Consider the following 24,590-nt stretch of genomic DNA (forward strand, 5'->3'; position numbering starts at 1 on the left):
ACGTTTGTGCTTTCTCTTTTCTCTGTTTTGATTTATTCATTCATTGAGGACGTTGCAATATTAAACTTAGTATTACAAGTCTAATAAATGTTCAGCATGTCAGAGGTTGAAGCAGCTCTTTAAAGTAGCGAGTAGTATCCCTACCAGCTTTTAGTAGGGGCAGCTGGCTGAGAATTGGAAAGATGTGAAACCTGTACAGGTAGTCCTCAGTTCATTTAGGGACTGTTCAAAGTTGCAACATCACTGAAAAAAGTGACTTATGACCATTTTTCACACGTACTGCCATTGCAGCATCCCCATGATCATGTGATCAAAATTCAGATGCTTGGCAACTGATTCCTATTTTTTTGAGGGTTGTAGTGTCCCGGGATCATGTGGTCACCTTTTGCGACCTTCTAAGCAACATCAATGGGGAAGCTAGACTCACTTAACAACTGGGTTACTAATTTAACAATTGCAATAATTCACTTAACGACTGTGGCAAGAAAGTTTACAAAATGAAGCAAAACTCACTTAACAAATATCTCACTTAGCAACATACATTTTGGACTCAGTCGTAGGTTGAAGACTACCTGTGTTGTCAACCGCTTCAGATCTTGATCCATTTCTTTTATTGTGCAGCAGCAGCAGCAGTGAATTTGGCCGTAAGTAGAATAATATCCCTGCTAGGTAAATGGAAGACCACTTGTCTGTCCCAGTTGCTACCCTTAAACCCAACACATTATGATGTTGTATCTAATGATGTCATCTCATTAATAATGGAAATTGGCAGGAGAGCAACATGCAGTCAGATGTTCAGCTTCCAAATCTGCTCATGAACTTTGAAAAAATAATACATGCAAATTGGGGGGGGGGACATTGGTAATGGTGAGGGGAAGAGACCAAGAAGGAGGCTCTATGGCAGGTGTGTCAAACTCAAGGCCTACAGACTGGATCCAGCCCACAGGGTGCTTAAATCTGGCCTGCAGGGCCAGCCTGGAAATAGCAAAGGACTGACCTGTGGTGCCTCTGGCAGTCAAAATGCGGCACAGGGTGCCACGCATGGCCCCTCTGCACCCCGGTTTGGCTGGCAAAGTGCTGTAGGAGAACATCCACGTAGTCCCCCCATGCCCTGTTTTGACCAGCAAGGAGGCATCCATCTCTCCCGCCATCGCCACGGCCAGCCCGCAGAAGAGAACTACAATGCTGATCTGGCCCTCAAAGAAATCCAGTTTGACACCTCTGCTCTATGGTGTTTTACAGCATTTAGATGCAGTCCATAATAATAGTATTTATATTGCCTCTCATATCATATTGCCAATTGCATGGGACATCATGATGATTGTAGTGGCGATGATAAAAAAATGCAACTATTTTCATTTAATTGGAAAGGGACAAAAGGAGAATATTGGTGGAACTGGTTTTGTAACTGGAATGCTACCAGGAGGAATTTCTTTGTGGGCATAAGCTATTCCCAAGTATATGTTACAGAATCTGGGAAAATACCGTTTCCCCAAAAATCAGACCTCTCCGGATAATAAGCCCAATTGGGGTTTTTGAGCACATGTGCTAAAAATAAGCCCTCCCCAAAATATTGCAACACAGCGGCAGCCCTGAGGTGACCACGTTTGCTGCCTCCTGCACCTCAAAAATAATACCTCCCTGAAAATAAGGCCAAGCACTTATTTTGAGGGCCGAAAGAAAATAAGACCCTGTCTTATTTTCAGGGAAACATGGTAGTAGTTACAGAACTAGAAATTTCTTGAAATCCAATGCATCTGTTCATAAGATGCATTTGCTCCCTTATACAGAGATGCAGGAACTAAGGAAGTTAAATCTTTTGAAATCCCTTTGAAAGCTGGACTTCGGAATTTTTTTTTCCCCAAAATCTTAAATTAGCCATCGCCCTCAAAGTGTCTCCCATATTTTATGAATGCCTGAGAGGCATTCTCAATGGGAGGAATAAAAACTGATAAGATTTGCAAGTGAAGCTATACGTCTGCATACCAACAGCAATAACCAATAATAATGTTTAAGTGATAGGTGTAAAATTCAAAATGTTTTCAGCTCAGCAAGTGATTCTGTAAGCATTGAGTAAGGGGTGGACATTAACAGTGTTGTGAATCGCTACTATAGAGCAAACATTCTAAGTATTATTACGCTCTTCTAAGGTCAGTCGCTTTGGTTGCAGCTGCCATGTAAGTTTGGACATCAACCATGTCAAAAATGCCTTCTGAATTCTACTGCCCCTTAACTTTCACTCCTCCCTATTTACATTTTAATTCAAGTTCTTAACTCTCACTGGAAAGAATGCATGCCACATTTGCTCATGCCCTTGGGCATAATTTTATTATTATATGTTGGGATGCAGACCAGACCACAAGACCTGGCCTAGGCCTAGGCCAGTGATGGCTAATCTTTTTGTTGTTGGGTGCCAAAAAAGCTAGGGCACGCACGCATGCCAGCACCCATAATGCAAAGCAACCCCAAGTCTCCAAACTTCCAGTTGACCCTTTGGGCCTGTTTTTTGCCTTCCCCAGGCTCCGGAGGATTTCCTGAAGAGGGAAAACAGCCTCCCCTCGCCCTCCAGAAGGCCAAAAATCAGCTGGCCGGCACATGCCTGCACGCTGGAGCTGATGGCTCGCATGCCAGCAGATATGGTTCTCCATGCCACTGGTTCCCCACCAGGGGCCTAGGCTTTTCTAACAGATTTTGCCTGACTCATGAGCCAATGGAAATACGGGTCTTGGATCAAAATTAGTAGAAGTTGTGAGGAAACATTTAAAATCCATTCTGCTGATAGAGAAAGAACGTTGGTCTTACCTGAACGTTTTTTTCGGGAGAGTGGAGGGAGGGGTCACTGAAGGGTTATTACAGCCTGATTGGTCCATTTGACTGAGAGAAAACTTCTTAGCCTTCGGCTTCTCCCGTTGGCTCCCAGTTTCCGCGATGTCAGGTCAGCGTCTGCATGATGTAAGAAGACAAGGGAAAGCCGCCCCGGGCCACCCGATCCTACCCCTCCCAGACCCTGTCTATCTAACTAGGGTGGGAGAGTGACCCCTCCCTCCACTCTCCCGAAAAAAACGTTCAGGTAAGACCAACGTTCTTTTTCCAGTAGAGTGGAGGGAGGGGTCACTGAAGGGACATACCCACGCTACGTCCCAGGGAGGGAAGACTGGGTCTCAGGGGGAGGATCGGCCACCACCCGCTGGAGAACCCTCCGCCCAAAGGATGCCTCGGCCGAGGCATAAGCGTCTAAACGGTAGTGTCTTATGAAAGGAGTAGGGGAGGCCCAGGTGGCCGCGCGACAGATGTCCTCGAAGGGCGCCCTTGTGGCCCAGGCCGCTGAGGAGGCCGCACTACGAGTGGAGTGAGCCGTAATCCCCGACGGGGGAGATTTACCTGAGGCTCCATAGGCCTCAACGATGGCCAACCTGATCCACCTCCCAATAGTTGAAGACGAGACCTTTTTGCCTAGGGAACCTGGGTGAAACGAGACAAACAACGCCTCGGTCTTACGAATGCCCTCCGTCCGCTTCAGATAAATACGGAGGGCCCTGCGTACATCCAACCGATGCCACGCCTGTTCTCTCTCCCTTGTTGGATTGGGGCAAAAATTTGGTAGGACAATTTCCTGGGCCCTATGAAACAGAGTATTGACCTTCGGTATGAATGAAGGATCTAAACGCAATACCACCCTGTCCTGGTGAATCATGCAAAGGTCGCTTCTAACAGAAAGGGCCCCCAGCTCAGAGATACGCCTGGCCGATGTAATGGCCACTAAAAATACTACCTTCAGTGATAGGAGGCGCATGTGGACCGACCTGAGCGGTTCAAAGGGAGACCCCGTCAGTGCCTTCAAGACGATGGTAAGATCCCATGTAGGGAACCTATGGACCGGAGGCGGACGGATGTTGGCCGCCCCTTTAAGGAACCTCTTCACCAACGGAGAGCGAGAGAGGGTAGAGGGACCCTCCCCTCCCAATATAGTGGCTAGGGCCGCTACCTGTCGCCTGAGGGTATTATGGGACAACCCATCCTCTAAACCTTTTTGAAGAAATTCTAGAACGTCTGGAACCGTGGCCTTGGCTGGATCCACCCCCCTGGGGCTACACCACTTCGCGAAGGCCGACCAGGTGGCGTTATAGATCCTCACTGTGGACGGTTTCCTAGCTGCCTCTAAGGTGGCTATGACCCCCGATGACAGCTTCCTCCATTTCAGCAATCCCCTCTCAAGAGCCACGCGGTCAGATGCAGCCACTGCGGCTCTGGGTGAACTAAGACTCCCTGATACAAGACTACCTCTTCCGGTGGGATTCTCCAGGGACCTACGACCGAGAGCTGGACCAGGTCCGCAAACCATGGTCTCCTCGGCCAATATGGGGCTAACAGAATGACGGAAGCCCTCTCTGTGACTACCTTCCGAATGGTTCTGGGAATGAGGGGAAGGGGAGGGAAGGTGTAGAGGAGACCCGGGGGCCACCGGGTCCTGAGAGCATCCGCTCCTTCTGCAGCTGGGGTCTTGAATCTGGTGAAAAATCTCGGCAGCTGCGTGTTGCTGGGGGAGGCAAACAGGTCCACAAGGGGGTTGCCGAACCTGAGGCAGATCTTTCGAAACAACTCTGGATCTAGCTGCCACTCGCCGTTGTCCAGAGTCGCCCGGCTCAACCAGTCTGCCTGGTGATTGGACGTCCCCGCAATATGTTCTGCCGCAATGGAGGCCAAGTGTCTCTCCGCCCATAGGCCTAATGTCTGTGCCTCCCGCCAGAGGGCTCGGGAATGAGTCCCGCCTTGCCGGTTTACATGAGCTTTCGTCGCTACATTGTCCGTAAGTAGTAGGACATGTCACCCCTGTAGCTGGCGGTTGAAAGTCCGGAGGGCCAGTCTCGCGGCCTTGAGTTCGAGCCAATTTATATTGTGTCTGAGGTCCGAGGCAGTCCAACGTCCCTGGGCCATGTCGGACCCCATCACGGCCCCCCAGCCGTAAAGGCTCGCGTCCGTCGTGACCTGTACTCTCTCCGGCTCCCAAATAGAGGCCCCCTGTCGCAATGCTCGGGACATCCACCACTTGAGCGAGCGTCTCACTTCCGACGTTAAGCGAAGCGGTCGTAGAGAGTTGCTCAACATTCTCCTTTGGGCTGGTATTAAGGCCCACTGAAGGGGACGCAGATGTAGGCGGGCCCAGGGAACTATCCCTATGCAGGATACCATCTTCCCCAGGAGCCGTGATAATGTCAGAGTGGAAACGGACCTTTTTGTCCTGATTGACCTGATCAACTGCGTCAGACTGTCTAAGCGGTCTGGGGACAGGCGGACCCACCCCGACTGGGAATCTATCACCGTCCCTAGATGCAGAATCCGTCTGGATGGGGATAGATGGCTCTTGGGGAAATTCACTGAGAAGCCTAGTGTCTGGAGCCATTGGATGGTCAGCTGGAGGTCTGCCTTGGCCCTGGGAAGAGACCCTGCTTGCACTAAGACGTCGTCCAGGTAACACTGGAGCCTGACTGGGATGGATCTCAGGTAAGCAGCCAGAGCCGCCAGGACTTTGGTGAACGTCTGAGGGGCCGAGGCCAGGCCGAATGGCAGGGCCCGGTACTGATAGTGTCTGCCTTTGTGGGAAAATCTCAGAAATTGACGGTGAGACCGAAGGATGGGGATGTGTAGGTAGGCCTCCGTCAGGTCCACCGAGGCCATGTAATCCCCCTTTCGAATGCCCTGCAAGATTGATTTTAGGGAGGCCATCTTGAAGCGCCTGTAAACTAGATACTGATTCAGGCGCTTCAGGTCGAGAATCGCCCTCCAACCCCCCGAGGCCTTCGGGACTACAAATAGATTTGAATAGTAGCCCCGCCCCCTCTCCGTTTCCGGAACGACCTCCACCGCTCTGATTTCCAGAAGGTGTGAAACGGCGAGGTCCATGAGATGACGGCGTTCCGGATCCCGGGATGGGGAGAAAACTTTGAAGCGCCTCGGGGGATAGGAGAGGAACTCTAACCTTAGGCCGTGGCGAATGGTCGCCCGGACCCAACCGTCTGTTGTAATCTGGTCCCACTTGTCCGCGTATAACGCCAGGCGGCCGCCTATGGGATGACTCGGATTTGAGTCATTTCCCTCTGCGGAAGGGGCGGCCGCCCCCCCGCGAAAGGGCCGCTTGGACTGAGACTGGTATCTGGAGCGGTCTTGGAAGCCTTGTCTATTGAATGGCCTATCCTGCCTGTACTGTTGGAAACGGGACTCCTGGTCCCTGTCATAGTTTCTGAAAGGAGGCCTGCGATATGGGTGACTGCGTGTCTCGGACTTCTTAGTGGAGGTAGGCATTACCTTTTTCTTGTCCTTATTCTCCACTAGAATTGGGTCTAAGGCAGACCCAAACAAATTTGGACCCGTGAAGGGGCAGCTATCAAATCCCATTTGGCTTTATTATCGATCTGCCAATTTCTAAGCCAAAGGAGCCGTCGTGAGGCCACAGAGGTGGCCAAGGCGCTGGAGCCAAAACGCATGGCATCCAAGGTCGCGTCGGCCGAATACTGGCAGGCCGCCATAATTTTGGTCAGGTCTTGATGTATTCGATCATCCTGGATCGGGATACGATCCTGGAGTTGGCGGAGCCACATCACTGTTGTGCGATTAAAATACGAGGCGGCAGCCGCCGCCCGCATTGCCCAAGCGGAAGCCTTATAATTTTTCCGCAGGGTAAGCTCCGCCCTCTTATCCTCCGGCTTAAGTTTGTCCGCAGCATCCCCGGAGACCACCGGGGAGGACGAGACCAGGGCAGCTATGGGTTGATCTATAGCCGGAAGTTGGATTGCCTGTAAGAAAGCCTTCTCCATATTATAAGCCCGCCTATCGTTGCTGCCAGGAGGGGAAAAATTCGAAGGTCGGGCCCACTGACTGGTGGCCACCTCCAAGAACAGAGGAGGAGCAGGGATCTCCTCTTTGTTGGTGGCCGTGTTTGAGAACATCACCATGTCTGGATCCCTGGGCGGGGGAACTGTGGGATCCCCTGTGCCCACCTTGGTGGTCCTCCTAGCCTTCTTCAGTAGGGGCTTAAACATGGCCTGGATGAACAAGTTGGAAGAAGTGGGCTGATCAGAGGCCGCTTCCTCTTCCTCAGAGAAACCCCAGTCGTCTTGACGACTGGCCTCCCCCCTAGAGGAGACCTCGCTCATGAGGGAGGGGGAGGAATTCCTAGACCTGGCCCTGCTGAATGGAGTAATCCTATGCCGGGAAGGTCTGTCTCTTTGAGCTATTCCCCTGGAAATGGCTGCAGAAATTAATCTCTTTAGATTTTCAGGAAGGTGTTCTAGATCCTCCTCGTCATAATCAGAATCGTAGTCATGGGGAATGGAATCCCTGTGGGACCTCCTACCCCGGGAGGGACCTGCAGAGGGGCCCTCTAAAGGATCATTCCTATCCAAGCCCCCTGTCCCAGGGGAAGTTGGGGGTGGGGGAGAGGCCCCCCGTCCTTCACTCCTAGCAGATCTGGATGAAGAGGAAGAGGGAGAAGAAGGGCTGAATCCCCTGTTGACAGAAGGGGAATGACTAGGAGCCTCAGGTCTGGGGGATCTAGACCTAGGATTGGGATCCCTGACCTTCTTTCTTTCCGCCCTCTCAATCGCTTTCTCGATTGCCCTGGAACGCCTAAGCTCATCCCTTTGTAGGGCTCTGGAGGGGCGATCCTCCGCAGTAGGCCTGGGAACTCGAGGCCTGGCTGGGGCAGTGGGGCCTGACTTGTCCTCTTGGGTCTGGGCTGTTGTCGTTTGAGCTCCCTCAGAACGCGCTGCCATCGCCCCACTCACGTGTCAGAGGCTTCAGATGTAGATTGAGCTCCTTGCAGTTGCTAGGCCCCGCACTGATGAGAACGTGCAGATTGGGCCTGCGAGTGTCGGTGGCTTGAGTGAGGCCTGTAACTGCCGCCTCGTGTTCAAAATGGCCGCCGCTCACTTTAATGTCCTGCGTCTCTTCAGGCGGCCGCTAAAATGGCGCGCGTGCCGCCGCTTGTCTCCCCTCGCAATTTGCAAGCCAGCCGACCCAAATTCAGAGCTCTTTGTGTAGGGGGGAAGATTCGTGCCGGTCTTCACGCCCGGCAAGAGCCGCTGGCGCTCCGGTCTTCGCTCGCGCCGCCGCCGAGAGCTCCGCTGACCCGGGGGAGGCGGCGCAGCCGAATTTAAAGAATTGCCGGTCTTCACGCACGGCAAATAGGCCGCCGGCGCTGCGGCTTGATAGAAGGGTCGGCGGGGGAGAGTCTGCGATCTGCGATCCACCCGGCACGCCCGAGGCCCCAGGAATCAGCCGGGGAAGGAGAAAGCCCAGCAGGGAGGGAATTCAAGGAAAGGAGGACGCTCCTCGTTGCTCTCCCTGCCTATCTGAGACAGCGAAGGGCTGTTTGTTGGGCACAGCTCTGCTTCTCTTCTCTATCAATAATTTTTAAGAATTTGGAATTGCCAATTTGATCACCTCAATTACTCACAGTCGCACTGGGAACCAAAAATACGTCGTTGGACCTTCTTGACTGAGAGGAAACTGGGAGCCAACGGGAGAAGCCGAAGGCTAAGAAGTTTTCTCTCAGTCAAATGGACCAATCAGGCTGTAATAACCCTTCAGTGACCCCTCCCTCCACTCTACTGGAAAAATTATATTTCTTTCCTCTTCAGGAACATGGTAAGCAGCCTGGGACTCGGGTTCACTGCCAGATCCCATCATGGGCTGATGTTCCAACTCCAGAGGAATTCTCCTGACTATCTTAGACCTAAAAACAAAACCCAACACTTAGAATTTATTAGTTCAAAGAGGCCTCTGTGGTTCAATGAGATGACTCTGACATGTTGCTGTGTGCTTCCATCTGTTTTGGATCTGAAGGTCAACTGCTACAAGCTGAGTATCTGGAACTGGCAGGATTCCAGCACAATTTCTTTAGGAAAGTGTGAGGCTGCTATTTTACCTTCTGAACTTTCATCATTTCCTGGTGTCTTCCATTTAAAGGAGTAAATACCGGCTGATATTTTGTATCGCACACAGAAGTTGACTCGTACGTGAATAGGGTTGGGAAGGAGAAATGTAATCCATCTTTCAGTGGTGTCTTATACAAGATGGGAAGTGGAATTTTTGGGTTACTATCAAAATAAGATTTCTGAAATTGAGATAATGTTGGAGCTTTTATAGTTCCTTGTGGCAATGATTCATCATTGAGGAATCTATATATTTGATTGTCCCCCAAATACAAACATGAAGGTAAAAAAGTACAAGTTAGCACTTTCTCCTTATTTCTGGTCCAGAAGATATCACTAGTAGCATTCTTTAATATTATACAATTTTTCAAGCTGGGAAAATAAGAAACGGGGTGTTACTAGGATCAAGCTATATTGATTTTCACAGTTTTGTATAGCATACTAATTGGGGAAAGGTGGGTTCCTTTCCTGTGTATCCTCTAGGTTTAAAATTGATAGAAAAAAATGATTAGGACTGAAATAATGGGAGGATTTGTCAGAGACAAAACATATACAGGGCTATGTTTATTTGAATTGAAAGTATCATAGATACTAATTCTGAAAGAGAAAAGGCATATTTTATTTTAAAAAATCAATTATCGCAAAAAAAAATTACAAGTAGTCCACACTGATTATCATTCTTCGGTATTGGAATTTCAAGTATGCCATCTGACATTTCTATCAATACTACGTTTCAGACGTCACAAAGACTTTTTTTCCTTAAAAACCTCCTTCAAAGCAGCCCAATCAAGATGGAGTTTTAACCGATCTGACAAAGGATGTGTGGTGTCTGTTTTTGAGGCAAAAGAAACAGAGGGTTAGGAGAAGAATCCTGAACACCATCGAGGATTAGAAAGCATTCTAGTATACAAGCGAATGCTGCCAATGTGGACAAAGTCCCAGCTTCACCCATGTGGCATTTGTCCTTCATAACTGCTTAAGGGAGCTTTGTTGCTTAACATTAGCTATATGTCAAGCTTTCGAGCATCAGAGATACATAACACACTTCTTACTAGCATATGTGAAGACAGCCAACTTTTATGTTAAGATACACGAGAGAGATGATACACAGATTTTTCATTCCCCATGGGAGAATGTATATACTTTGATGACATTCACACATTAATATAATGATAAAAGATAACTATGAGGGAAGGATATATGTTTGAGTATGTCCACATGCACTTGCCTTTATGACCTGGTTCTTGGAAAAAAAATACTGGCCCAAGTTTAGTTAATCATCTAGTCCCAAGGTTGGGGATTATTACTCAAATCCTGATGGAGAATGCTTGTTACAGGTAAGTATTTCTTCCTATCACTGTTGTTGAATGCCTTAAAATGTGCCACTCATTCCTTGAACCAAAATCACTTCCACTCCATTGTTGTTTACCACTTCAGGACTGTCCCAATTGATTTGACACAATCAATTGTGATTCTGACTTCCTAGTGGAAGTAACATTTTCTTTTGACTTGTTAGCGTTCTGCAGACATTAAGGATGAGCATCTCCACATTGCCAGGAATTGTTGTCCATGCTGACTACCCAACCATTAACTACTCCCCCACACCCTACACCCCTCACACATAACATAGTTCAACACTATTCCTGGAGTTTGTCTCATTTTGTATCCTTATTCGGAATTAAACTTTCTTTCTTTCCCAGTCTAGCTAATTTAGCAGCATCTAAATAAGGTTACAGCGATTAAGCAAAGTCACTAGATGCAAATTATTGACTAACTGTTTCTTTCATAGCTCACAGGGACTTTAGAAAGCAACAGAGTGATGGACTGCAACCAAGGAGCTCTGGAAAATTTCATTCTTACTGTTAACATTTTTTACAATCAATCTTGTCTTGAGTTAAGCTGTTAGTCTATTTTTATTAATATTGTTTGTGTTGTGCAGTCTGACCCTAGCTTGCTCCAACCAGGGCTTATATACAGTACAGTTAACATTCAAACCTGGTACTTCTACTGGTAGTCCTCATTTAGCGACCACAAATGCGACTGGCAATTCAATCTTTAAGTGAAGTGGTCACTAAGTAAAACCGTGGATGTGCCTTCAATCTTAGCTTTCCTTTGCTTCAAAGACCTGCTGAGATCATAACTGCAAGGATTAGTTGCAAAGTTACTTTGTCATCACAACCGTAACTGAATTGCCACTAAATGAGGCAGTCGGTAAACAAGGACTACCTGTACTACAACAGCCAGTGATGTTAGTGTGGCAAGCACATAAAAGCAATTCTATAGTCTAGCAGAGATGTTAGTCTAACTAGCAGTTAACATCCTGTGCCTCTACTCATGCACCGGAAAGGATCATGCGTGTATCACAGACCACAGGGGGTGGGGAGATATTGTCATACTGTACCTTCTTGCAGGTTATGAAGAATTTAAATGGATGCTGGATTATCACTTCGAAACACAAATCCTTTGACCAAAACAAGGACTACATTAATTGGAGAACTAACTTGCTCTGAAGAAAGCCCTTGTTAATGACATGCCAAAGCCAAATGTTGGTTCACAAGCACACAAGTGCATCACAATCTTATGTCCACAGTGGGCAAAATGTTTTTTTTTTTATAATAAAATTTTATTGGGTTTTCAACATTTATAGGGAAAAGGGTAAATGGACAGGTCTACAAATTTTGGCAGTTGCAAAATGTGAAAGGCGCCCCTCCCTCCATACCCATAGTATACATTTATATATAATGCATTGGTATATAATTGATTACAATCAGCATATTAATTCTATTACTAAATTCAATCAGATTAAACATTACAGTATAAAATCCAAGTATAATTCCTTTATCACTTTCGGTCAGTTTATAATAATATGATTTTCTTGTTTATTTTTGTGATCTGAGTCTTCTTGCTATTGCCCCATCTCCCTCCACTGGCAGAGCTCTGGCCCCTCCCGTGTCCTGCGTGTCCGTTGTAGTGTCTGGTGTTTTCTCTAGGAGTGTTTTATTTTTTTCCATAAAGGCCTGCGCCTCTATGGGTGAATTGATTCTGATTCTTGTCTCTACAGTGGGCAAAATGTTAATGAACGTCTGAGTCTCGTTTATGCTATGCCAATCCCACACCATCATTCTGGATGGCTGCAAACCCCACATGTTAGCTGCCTTATGTGGGAATGAGGTAAGCTTCCAACCTTGGTTAGAATGGGTCCTGCTGTGTGTCCCCAAGAGTGGCTGTGTGTCCCAAAAGTGCTTTTTTAAAAGGCAACTGGATGGTGGGGGGAGGTTTTTTTTGTTTCCGTTCCCGTTTTTTTTGTTTTTGTTTGTTTGTTTCTCTCAAGCTGAAGAAGCTTTTTGGATGAGAAGCAAAACTTTTTCAAGGGGAAAAAAGTCCATTTGCCTTTTTAAAAAGCACCTTTGGGATAACCATGACCTGGATGACTGAGAATCTCCATAAATATGGAGGATGTGTGCACATTCATTAAGCATTTTATGTTTCATGCAGCCACAGCAAAGTGTGGGGGAAAGAGTCAATCTCGCCACTTTTTCCTGCGTTGACTCTTGGACTAAATTGCCATTCTAATTTGTGTTGTGCTCCCTTAATGCAGGGCTTAGAATAAAAGATTCAGTGTCTTGCCGCTTGACGATTTGTTTTTCAGTGTTCAGAATTATAGTCACATACACAATACCATTTCTAGGTTATCCACCGCCTCAAGAATTCTGTACTATAGCAAAACCCTAATGTGAGGGAAGTAATTACTGCTATTTGTCAGGAACGTAGACACCAAAAGCATTCCCTTTGTGTATCCTCTGCCAACTATTGCTGTAATACATGATAGATCAAGGGTTTCTAAACTTTTAGGAAGGCCATTACACCTTCCTTTAATGTAATTTTAACCCTCTTAAAAAATACCCACAAGTGAACAATGAAAACAATACAGTGAAATTTGGGAAAGGTGGTTTTATTGTAACTTCACACCTTGCCTGGCCTGCTTGCACTACCCCAAGGAAGGTGGGAACTCGTAGGACACATGTTTAAATCTCAACATAGCTTCTGGCAAAATATATATATATATATATATTTATAGTGAAGCAGCTAAAATATTTCTGGCCTAGCCAACTTGAAGTCCCCACAGTGGCTCTATTTTCCCCTCGGAAGGGTAAATTGATTATCTTTCTATTTTCTTTCTGTCTCTGTCTTACAGAGAGCAATATTAATGTTTTAATGCCCTTCTAGTTCTCCAACTGCACAGAACTCAAGAGAACTTCTAAATCAGAGCTGGATATTTTTTTTCCCAGATAAATACTATGGGGAGCGAATCAGATTGGGATTATAGCACTATAAAAAGGGAAGATTTTGTTCCCCTGAGCCATAATTGCCAGATACTACTGGGAGCCAATGCAGAGAAACCAGACAAATATGCTTATGAGAAAATGGGTTTTTCCAACACTGGGAAAGATCACCACTTGTTTAAAAGGCTCCTACATTTCATTTAGTCCTAAAAAGTAACCAGTCCCAATCACTCCCCTAGAGCCTACTGGTATAAATGAATTTTAAGAGAACTTTACCTAAATGAACAACTCTCTACAGTAACTTGCATGGGAAAGAAGGCTGACAGCATCCATACAAGCTTTTGTCTCCCAAGTGCTTTTATGAACAAAAAAGCAAAAGTTCTGTTCACGTAATGGCCAAAAGCTGCTTCTTTAAGATTGCATGGCTGGGCAGTTGATGGATCTTGGATACTTCTTTTTTTATCCCTGTTGGCTTTAATCAAACTGTTCTGAATCCTGTTTAGTCTTTTTGTCCTTTGTTAATATGTTATCTTTTTGTAACTGCAAGCCTAAATCTTAAATTTGGGGTGGGAAGCCCCAGACACAGGAAGTAGTACCTTTGAGTGTTGGTCCAAACCTAACAATTATGGGAATTATCTTGGAGTTGGGGGGAGAATCTAAAGAGCCACTTGGAGTTCTAGTCACTAAGTTCACATTTATTAGTGCTATTTATATTTAATAGGAGGAATGGGAAGTACTTGCCAAAGAAATGGAAGGGCAATTGTATACAGGTGGAATTCCATGCTTATGGAACCATTAACTGTATTTCTCTCATCTCCAAATCAGAGAAAACCCACAAAATGTTTGTGTTCCACAGTGATTCCAAAAGGGAAAATCAAGGGGGTTTGGTACACAGCATGTAAATAAAGCTGATACCTGGATTACTTTTACTAACTGACAAATCTCAGTCACTCCTTTTAGGTATTAAATCCGATCTTCTGCACAGAATGGGGTACCTGGGGCCAGTGTCTTTCTCCAGCCTTTGCAGATCTTTGATCATACATCTGAAGGCTAGGTATGCACAAGACCGAACCTATGATAAACATTTCTGTAGCATCACAGCTTTGCAAAACTGACCACACCTTTACAAAATCCGCCAAAGTGGCTATTTCCTTTCAATCTTCTTTTTGATTTAAAAGCATACCTTCAGCTTCTGAAATAATGATTTATCATTCATAGGAATAAAGTTACACCACTCTGCAGAACCCTATCTAGATGAATATGTAGTATCAGGAGCCAGCTGGCTTCCATAGTTCATTTTCCAATATTTCTTTTAGTGTTTTTACATGGCTTTGCTTATCGTTGGTTTTGATAATATAGTGGTATTGCCTTGAAAACTATGTAGATTTTAAGGTTGTGCTCTAGTGCCCCAGAAAGAAAAGAAGATAGCTAATTAGAATGGCCTATAAGCTGACAGGTACCATGCACAAGAGCCATGTTATTTATCATAATTAGCCTCAAAGCTTAAAGAAAGTAATGTGACAAGATTCTCTTTTCACTCAGCACTCTATCTTGTTATTTCAAAGCTGTGCAATTTAAAATATTTATGGTTGTAATAATCTTATGCAAGCAAGGGCCATTGAGCACAGTAAACACAATGACGTCCTTAGGATTCTATTATACGTGCCATAAATTCCTCTGAATGAAATTGTCCCAGTTGGGTATCTATCATATTGGTGCAGTTATAAAAATCAGAATGTAAGACGTCATAGATTAGTTCAGGTTTTGACAGGATGTGTTTAGTCTTACACTAATGTTCACGCTATAGCAGATGCTTATTTGCAATAAAGACTTTTTTTACTACACTTATGCAGCAGTGAGCTACTAGTGCATAAGAGAGAAATATAACTACTAATTGTTTTTTTTCAGCCTGCCATTACTGCTTATCCAAGTGAGTTTGGTAAATCTTTTCCTGATTTTTCATTCTGCTTAATATGAAAATCCCCCAGTAGCATGTGGATTGATTTCAGGATATAATACCTTACTGCTGTGGCTTAATTTGGCTCCCAAATTAGGCTGATGACAACTTTATGCAATGATCATCTTAAGCCATATGGTTCTCCAGATGATAAACTATAAATCCTACCAGCACCAGCCAGCGTAGCCAGTAATGAGTTGGAATATGTTGTTCTGTAGCATTATAATCCTCTGGTTCCTCAACCCGGCTTTAAAGTCACACAGTGAAAAATTACCATAGGTTTTCCTCCTCCCTTCAGTTTACCACATACCTGAGTCCATCTGGATATTCACAGGAAAGTCAAATAAATGCAGGAACTGAGCTGGTTTCAATAACTCTTGACACTCCAGGAGGAAACCAATGGTGTCTTGGGAAACAATGAACTCTGGGACTTTTTCCAAGAAATGGTCTGGTAGGTTCTTAGGGCTCTGAAGGTGAGAGAAGAAGCAGTGGCTAGTCAGGTAATTTTCCACAGCCCAGCAAGTGCAAATAAACACAGTGGCAAACCCTGTTGTGGAAAACGCTCTGGCTTGCTAGCGAATACAATGGAAAAGCAACAAAGGCATCTGGAACACCTCTTCTTGCTTTGGAAGGTGAAGCTGGGCAGGAATAGGAGCATCAATCAAATAATTGTAGTGGTTGTAGGTGCTGTGTTGGTGTCAAGGGATAGAGGGATTGTCTGCCCCAAATCTAGATGCATCCTTCCCATAAGAATCATCAGGACAGTGAATAGCTGTGCTCCTAGATAGCAGTGCTGCCAGGTCAAATACTTTTTAAACTGTTAAGGAAAAGATGTGGAGAAGAAAAGGAAAAAAAAAAACCCCTTCTACTATACTTTAGTTGAAAATATCCACCAGGAAGAAATAATAGTTATCATTCATGGAGCGGGATGGGGGGAAGTAAAAAGTGAGTCTCTGTCTATCACACCCACAGTAAAAAGTGCTACAGGCACCTCCCTAATCTGCTGCCTTCAATAAATTGAAATTGCAAGTTCCCAGGTGATGCAATCATGGGCCGTTCTGGTTTGGAATTCTTAGACTGTTTGCCCCAGAATATCTGGGAGGCCAGAGCAGGAAAGGGTATTTCCCAGGCAACTGTGGGAAACAAATGAAGCTCCTGAGCCTTCACAAGCCAGAGATCTGCCTCCAGTGGCTTTCCTGCTTAATTCTGCCCAGGACAAAGACCAAAAGGTGAGGGGGATGTAGGGGACCACTTTACATCTTTTTAGTTGTCCCAAACATCAGGGAACACCTTTCCACCTACCACATCTCCCCAGCCATGTCTTACTGCTGGAGACTCTTGGAGGAAAAGATGCTAGAGACATAGACTGCCATGGCTACAGACTCTGCGTCTCCCTTCCCACCTCCATAAAGTTAGGCCCCTATCCTCTTCCCCCATGTTGTATTGTGACAGGTATTTGCATGATTATATCGCATGCTTCTGAGAGTAGGTGTGGGACCACCACATAAAATGAAGGGCCAAGGGGGGGGGGAAGCCTTTTCTGTGGTCGATCCTTCCTTTTGGAATATCATTCTCCTGAGATAAGATTGGCCTTCATCTTGGTACGTTTCTGCAAAGCCCTGAAAACATGGTTTTTGTCAGTGAGCCTGGGGATCCAGCGTGATATGGAACTGATCAAGTGGCTAGTGTGATTGTGTGGTTGTTGACACTGCCCGGAGGATGGGGTAGGGTGTTTATTGGTTCTTACATTGTGAAAATTTAATGTTGGAAGATGCCCAGAGTCACCATGCGTGAGTTGGGCAGCCATGTCAATTTGTTTTATAAATAGCATTTTCCTCCCTGGAACTCTCTTGCTAGGCACAACTTCCATCTTGCCCCCAACCCCCAATTAGCAATGCCAATAACGGACCTCAATTTTATTACGTTTAGTGGTGAGGACTGGTTAATGCATAAGTCTTTAGGTGTATGAGAAGTGGGTCTCACTGGGTGAATAATCTGTGACGGTTGTGTTACTAGCACTGTTTCAAGTCTTGGGTGGTAACCATAGACATGGAAGAGGCTTAAGGAGTTTTCAAGGTCATTCTGGAAACAGCTGGAGAAGAAGTTATACCTTGGGATACCTTAGCAGATGTTTGCCCAATTTCAAGAGTGCAGTGAGGCATTCAGAAATGGTAGCCTCCACCGGCTCCTCACGAGAAGTCTCATAGTTCAGGTATCTCTCTGGTAGATTCAACACTTTATAGCTCCACTGTGGGAAGAGTCGAGCAGGAAGATTGTGGGACATTACCAGGATCTTGGCATCCAGGACTAGCACTCTGAAATAGATCCACCACCACCACCCCAAAAAAAGTGAATCAGGACAAAATTGTTAAGTAGCAGTGAGAGAGGACAAGCACTTCCTTATGCTTGGAGAAGATAAAGTAGTCAAATTTCTTCTTTGGAGCAGAAGGCAATTAAGTTGCCACATTCCAGGCAGAAACATGCAGTGGAATCCAAAGATTTACACACACAGAATGATATGAATAATACCTTAAGAGACAGAATTCCTTCTTTCCTCTAGAAATTAAGGCATTTCAAGAGGGAAATAATGCAAAAATGTATTCTCAGATGTAATAATATAAACCTTGGGGGAAATCAGGGTTTTCCTGTAAGAATCTGGCACCCTGAATGTTGGGTAGCATGTTGACAAATATGTGGATGTCATTTAACCAAATATTCCATATTCAGGCACCAGATGTCATCCATGACAGCAGGGGAAATGGTTCCATTTGGTGGCAGAAAAGCTCTATTAAGGCATGACAGTTAGGTTTAAGGCATGACTGTTAGGTTTAATTCAATTTTAAGGGTATTTAAGAGTATTTATCTTTTGTATTTGGTTTTTAATGAGATGCCTGTACACCGCCCCGAATCCCTTCGGGGAGAGGGGGCGGTCTATAAATCTTGAAATAAATAAATAAATAAATAAATTCACACTAGGCATTGTAATAGCATATCATTTGTTATGTCAGTGGCCCATCTTCTTTCAGAACCAGGCCTCTGGCACATATGGAGTTTTAAGTCTGGCCAGAATTACAGTTTATATATTAATCTCACTTTTCTGTCAAATAAGAAACGTAAATGGTCCTCTAATGCCTTCATACATGTGTGAGTTAATTAGCTGGACCAAGATTGCTCCACAAATGAGCAAGAACTTTTGGGAAACCAAAAGAACAAGTCCTTCAATTATTGTCAGCCAAACTTTTTCATCACTAAAAAGCTGGGTTCTGTGTCCCACAAGCGCAAAATGCATTTTAGGGTGTCAAAGCAAATCTTTTCATTAGAATTATGAGGTGGGGGGAATCCTTGGGCTTTAAGAGAATTAATGGCTTACCTCTTCTGCTGTTCAATGTCCCTCAGATCTCTTAGGACAGAGTAGAGCACATCACTGGATGACTAAAAGAAAAAAATCATGCTAAAAATCACATTAGTAGTAACTCATGCCACTGAAGAAGAACATCCATCTTGCTCCAGTGAGCCTGTTCCCAGATCATTTATTGCACAGGGAAAGGTTGTCAAACTATTAGGACATCTGCCCATTTCCTCCTCTAGACATCCTGCACTAAATGATCTGCTGACTTTATGTTACCACAATTTATGGCAGGAAACCAAGCAAGAATCTCCTTGCCAACCAATAATATGGAAATGAAGAGCACCTTTTTCTCCTCATGTCCTCTGTCCAGCAGCATAGCCTTATAATGAAATATTGTCCAGCTGCTTTCACAACAGTAGTCAATCAACATTTTGTGTCGTGACCTTGTAAATTGTCTACTGCTTAGTTTCCTTCATCCGTTGACAGATGAGACAGCCAAGTTCTACCTTATTTATTTCCTGATTCCAGCGATCAGCTTTAATTCAGCCTCTTCAAAACTACAATCATTGCAATTTATAAATCGCATGCCATGCCATACTTTTCTACAATGAAATTTGGCACATGCCTGATTGATTCTATACTGTCATTAGCATATGTTCTTGAAAAAAAATGAAAAAAAATATTTGTTGGAAAAAATATTGTGATTAAAAGACCAATCTTTCTGATGCTGGAAAAGGTAATTTCCTACACATGCAGCCCTAAGTCTTTTTTTTTCCTTTTTTAATATAGGTTTGGGATGTACTTTTTGTCACAGATGCCAAGAATTGTGTTCACCTCCCCCCTTCTCTCCCCCCTCCCCCCATTCTGACTGTCCTTGTCCTCCTCTGCTGGTTCAGGTATCTAGTAACCCTACTAAATCATTACTAAATAATGGTTTTCTCCCTTCTGGAGCATCCATCAAGAAAAAATGAACTATCCCACTTCTTGTGACTTTTTTGCAGCGTTTACTTCTAAAATGTAGTATACAGGTCCACAGCTGGTGTAACATAAGCACAAAGATTAAATTAAAGCAATTTAATGTAATCTCAAGGGTGAAGAATCCTCCAGGGACCTGCAAGGACGTTTGCTCCAAATTAAAGTCTTTCCTCTCGCACAGCAATCCTACAGATACAGCTTGCACATTGAAAGAACAAAGTTCATATTGAACCAATCCAGTTTCCTCACTGCAATTGTCTTTGCATAAAGTCCCATGAAGACTTTCCTCAACTCTGTCTGGCTCCCTCCTTTTGAGCCAGACCTTCCTTGGCTCCTCCAACTTTGACTCTCCATAGCAATGATTCAAGCAAATCCACTGGGCAACTAGATAATGATTGCTCCCCCCCCCCCCCAGCTAAGTAATTATATAAATTGAATAACTAAATTAAAATGATAAAATAAAATAATAAAATCTTCTCAGAGGAGAAACTTCCAATCTTTTTCTTTCCCTGCCGCTACCATTCAGAATCAACTGAGTAAACACACATGCTGCAGTTTTAGAAAATAGGATCTCCTTGCGCCATCTCCCTTTTATCTCTTGCACATGATAGTCTTTCTGCCAGCAGAGGGAGCTACTCCCTTTTGTTCCTTGCCACACTTACGAAGCTGAAAGCTTTTACAATACATTACTTGCTTCTGAAGCGAGTTTATTTTATTTCCACTCTGTCCCGCTTGTCCATACAATGTGACCACCCCATTTAGGGCAGGTTAAACTATGATCCGGCATTCACAGTTCTTGCAGGAAGAACAATCCAGCTTTGGTTTTTATTTTTCCTACAACCTGAAAATTAACTTTTTAACCACTCCTAACTTGCTCCAGTCAACTGCAATAATTATATTGCGTCCATAATAACAGGTGGCAAAAAAAAAAAATCTCTTCCTCCCTATTTTGTTGTTATTTTCACATAGCAAAATACAGTAGAATTTCCTTTCTTAATCTCAGTTCTGGGTTCAATGTTTGATAGTTTTATATTGCTCATAATCTATATAAATAAAAGCCAAATACCACTCACTCATCACAAAATCTCCAGAACTATAAAGCCTACAAACTTGAAATTTGGCACATATGTTCCTCTTGGCTTCTAGGTGCTCACTAAGAAAGGATTTTTCAAATGACCATCAGATCATTAGTATTTCTTATACAGTAATTAACATGCTCCGATGCTAAGGAGTTCTACTCCCCCTTCCCACCTGAAAAGAACTTTGTTCCAACTGCCAGTTGTCTTATATTAACATGCTCTGATGCTAAGGAGCTACATATTCTACTCCCCCTACCCATCTGAAAAGAACTCTGTTCCAATTGCCAGTTGCCTTACATTCTGTTACCTCAGTTCAAACTGGCAGACATTCCACTCCTTCACTCAGGAGCGATCTGGGGCTCCTTACAGTACTAAATGTCAGTACCTCACCAAAATCTCTGTGCCTTCCACCTATGGAACTGCTTCCAGATTCAAGGCTGCGGGAGCAATATTCCCTTATGTGTTTCAATCACTGACCATCACTGAGCGAACTCTGTTCCAACTGCCAGTTGCCTCACATTCCGTTACCTCAGTTCAAACTGGCAGATGTTCCACTCCTTCGCTCAGGAGTGGTCTGGGGCTCCCTACAATAGTAAACATTGGTACCCTACCAAAATGTCTACACCTTCCACCTATGGAACTGCTTCTGGACTCAAGACGGTGGGAGCGATATTCCAGAGGTGGTATTCAGCAGGTTCTGACCAGTTTTGGAGAACCGGAAATTTTGATTAGTTCAAAGAACCAGTAAATACCACCTCTTACTGGCCCTGCCCCCATCTATTCTCTGCCTCCTGAGTCCCAGCTGATCAGGAGGAAATGGGGATTTTGCAGTATCCTTCCCCTGCCATGCCCACCAACCATGCCATGTCCACCAAGCCACGCCCACAGAACCGGTAGTAAAAAAAATTGAATCCCACCACTACAATATTCCCTTACGTGTTTCAACCACTGAACCAATAGATTGTGAACTGAATTTCTCCTGCATAGCCTGATCACATAGTTTCATCATGAAGCACGGATATCCACTAGTGGCTTATATTGATAGAGAGAGACTTAGGGTTAAAAAACCATCTCCATGATCAAGTTCCTTTATTAAAAAATGAAGGCGTGTTCAGATACTAATGAGATAAGCCTTTCAAATGAGTTAATATGAGAAATGAATGTTAATTAAAATCAGCAATATTGTTTATCATATGCCAGATTCTTTCTGTTCTCATGTAGCCCAACAACAGTATTATAAACAAGTCCAAAAACATGACTTGTTAAAAGATCTAAACTGAGTCTGCCATTGTAAAGAAATCACAGCAGTAAAATCAGTTTCTGTTCAGATTTTGAAGTTTGTAAGAAGACCCAGAGACGTAATATGGAAATGCAGTTCAAATAATTTTTAGATAAAAAATTAAATATAACATATTATCTATGGTATATGTTTTATCGACGTTAGATTGTCCACAAACGTTCTTGAGGTTAGAAGAGAGGTTATTCAACAAAGTATCCATAATCCAAGTTTCCCAATAGTGGGAAAAGGAAAAGAAAAAAAGCATGGAATAACCATGAAAAAATAATGTAACTTATTTTCATAGAGTGAGTGTGTATTCAGTATCTATTATAGAGACATTTTTTTTCTCAGATTCATTTGTTATAAGGGCATCTATTTGTTTCTAACACATCATCTTTCTTTTAGGTTAGGAAAAGTAATCAATATGGGATCCTCAACAAAATGATCTCTAACCACCCTGCAAAATTAGAAAATGCTTCTTACATACAGAGTAAAGCTGAGACATGACCTGACTGCAGATTTGCTAAATGGAGTGTCTGTTTTCTAATGCACTTTAGACAAATGGGTATATTTTCATCTAAACAATTTGTATGTACAGTATTTAAGCAGCTAATCTGTTCAGACAGTTGTTTCATTAATGGTACCTCAAAGATGGGGATTCAATTGTTTCATAGTCATTTACATGTGTACAACACTGTATGTCTAAAGTCTAGTTAAAACATTCAGCATTCAATCCTATCAGTTGTCGACAAGAGTTAATATAAATTCTTTGCAGAATTGATAGACACTGATAAACAGACAATTTTTAGCTCAGTTTGTAAAACTGTCCCTGACTTTTCTCATTAGCTTCCAGTTACTATACAGATAATGTTACAATGGCAATTGGGACAGAATTTCCACCACTAAGCAATGTGGCCATAATGCAGCACGTCACATGGCTGCATTGCTTAGTGATAGCAATCCCCACGATCCTTGTGACTTGCCATCATAACCCCAGGACTGCCCAGGTTATTAAGCAGGAAGAACAGGAGTCCCAGGCAAGCAAGTTATGGAATGGGACAATTTGTTGTGGCCAACTAGCTGCAGCCAATTTGCCATGGCCAACTCACCATGGCCAACTAGCACAACCAACTCACTAAGGGGGCAACTCACCATGACCAACTCATTATAGGACTACTGGCCATGACCAACTCACTATGGGACAATTCACTGTTGGACAATTTAACAATTCAATTTAATTATTTAAAATAAATAAAATGTTGTTTTAATTTTTTTCATTCACATTTCATTTTGTCTCTCCTTTTTCATCCTTTCTTTAATTGTTCTTTTCCACCATTTGTTTGATATTAGTGTAACTCTTGTTCCATTAGTTGTCTTGCAGTGAGTTGGCCGTGGCAAGTTGGCCATGATGAGTTGGCTGCGATGAATTGTTATAGACCCACAGAGCACCTGAAAAAGTGGCAGGAGTGGGAGTGACTTCTGATCAGTTTCTTCAATGACTTTGTTTATGGGTAGCTGGTTATGTTAGAAATCACAATTGCGACCACAACTCACTGCAACATCATATTTGTGAGATGGGCAGCGAGCACCCATTTCAAATGCATGACTAAAGGGATGCTGTGACAGCTGGAATTCTGAGGACCAGTCATAAGTCCCACTCATTCAGCCATAACTTTGAATGGTCCCTGAACAAATGGTTGTAATCTGAGGACTATCTGTGGAATAAAAGCATTGTGCCCAAGACACTCTCTTCCTTGCAAGTATTCACAAGATCACCGATTTTTGCTCTTTTATTTGCCTCCAGTGGTTAAGTTGATCATGAAAGCAGACAACTTTTAAACAATATCACTTAATTTACTAAAAAAGAGGTTATTTGGAGAGCAAGTTGTTTGCTACTAAAAGGCATTTTTAAAAGGCCTAATTTACAATCCAGCCAATGTGACTTCTCAAATGTTTGAAAATAAGGTAGAAGAGTGAGATATAAGTAAATTGTAAGCTGGGACAAAAGCTTCAAAAAATGAAAAAGCAACTGTACAAATAAAAGGCTTTAGCCCAATTCATTCAAATGAAAATTAGAATCTCACGAGAATATCTGGAGACTTCAAAGCCCAGTCATCACCAGAGATCAGAAAGTTCAACCAATCGCCTTCAGAACTCTTCTTTAAATTACAGAAAATACATACCAGGTGATCAAATAGCAGCATTTCTCACTTCCAAAATATGGAGGGACAAAAAAGGAACATGAACTAGAGACAAACATTCACAGCTCCAAAAACAGAACCCAGCAGGCTCTTGTAACACAATCTGATATTTAGGAAGAGCAATAGGGTCCGTTTGGCATCCATGTCAAAGCAAAGCAGCCCATTTTCAAAAATTTCAATCTTGCATGGGAACAAATCTCTTTCCAGCCTTTGCCAGTCAAATGAACTATCTCTATCACAAAGAAAGAAATGTAAGCTACTACATTATCTTTCCTTTCACACCTCAAAAATATGTAAGTGCCAAAAAGAGGCTCATTTTTCTTATTGTTATTCCCTGCCTGTTTAAAGATGTGCATCCTTTACTTCAAAAATAGGCATAGTCAAAGTGTGTGGGGAGGGAATTGCCCTTTTGACCTCTGAATCATTAGCAATCTTCACTTATTTTAGGGCTAAATGCAGCTGCCAGGCGAATACATTCCATAGCACTTCAGCAACCTGAGAGACTCTCTTCTGCATGCCAGAAACACGAACCTCTTC

The 24,590-nt window shown here is 43.8% G+C and overlaps 1 protein-coding gene across 2 annotated transcripts in view; it reads right to left on the minus strand.

The window, feature by feature from the left end:
• Nucleotides 1–9,525: 9,525 nt before the first annotated feature.
• LOC309398754 (testis-expressed protein 47-like) overlaps nt 9,526–24,590 on the minus strand; it is a 31,417-nt gene continuing 16,352 nt past the window's right edge. Inside the window, exons 4-8 of one of the 2 annotated variants that reach the window (XM_081965937.1) lie at nt 18,541–18,602; nt 17,281–17,485; nt 15,481–15,637; nt 11,332–11,391; nt 9,526–9,759 (exon numbers count right to left, since the gene is read on the minus strand). In XM_081965937.1, the coding sequence (XP_081822063.1) occupies nt 11,354–11,391; nt 15,481–15,637; nt 17,281–17,485; nt 18,541–18,602 (462 nt within the window). In that variant the 3' untranslated portion in view covers nt 9,526–9,759; nt 11,332–11,353. The remainder of the gene's footprint in view (nt 9,760–11,331; nt 11,392–15,480; nt 15,638–17,280; nt 17,486–18,540; nt 18,603–24,590) is intronic. The other variant, XM_081965936.1, reaches the window with a different exon arrangement.

This window comes from Natrix helvetica (assembly GCF_964273705.1).
Source record: "Natrix helvetica genome assembly, chromosome: 1".
Classification (NCBI taxonomy): domain Eukaryota; kingdom Metazoa; phylum Chordata; class Lepidosauria; order Squamata; family Natricidae; genus Natrix; species Natrix helvetica.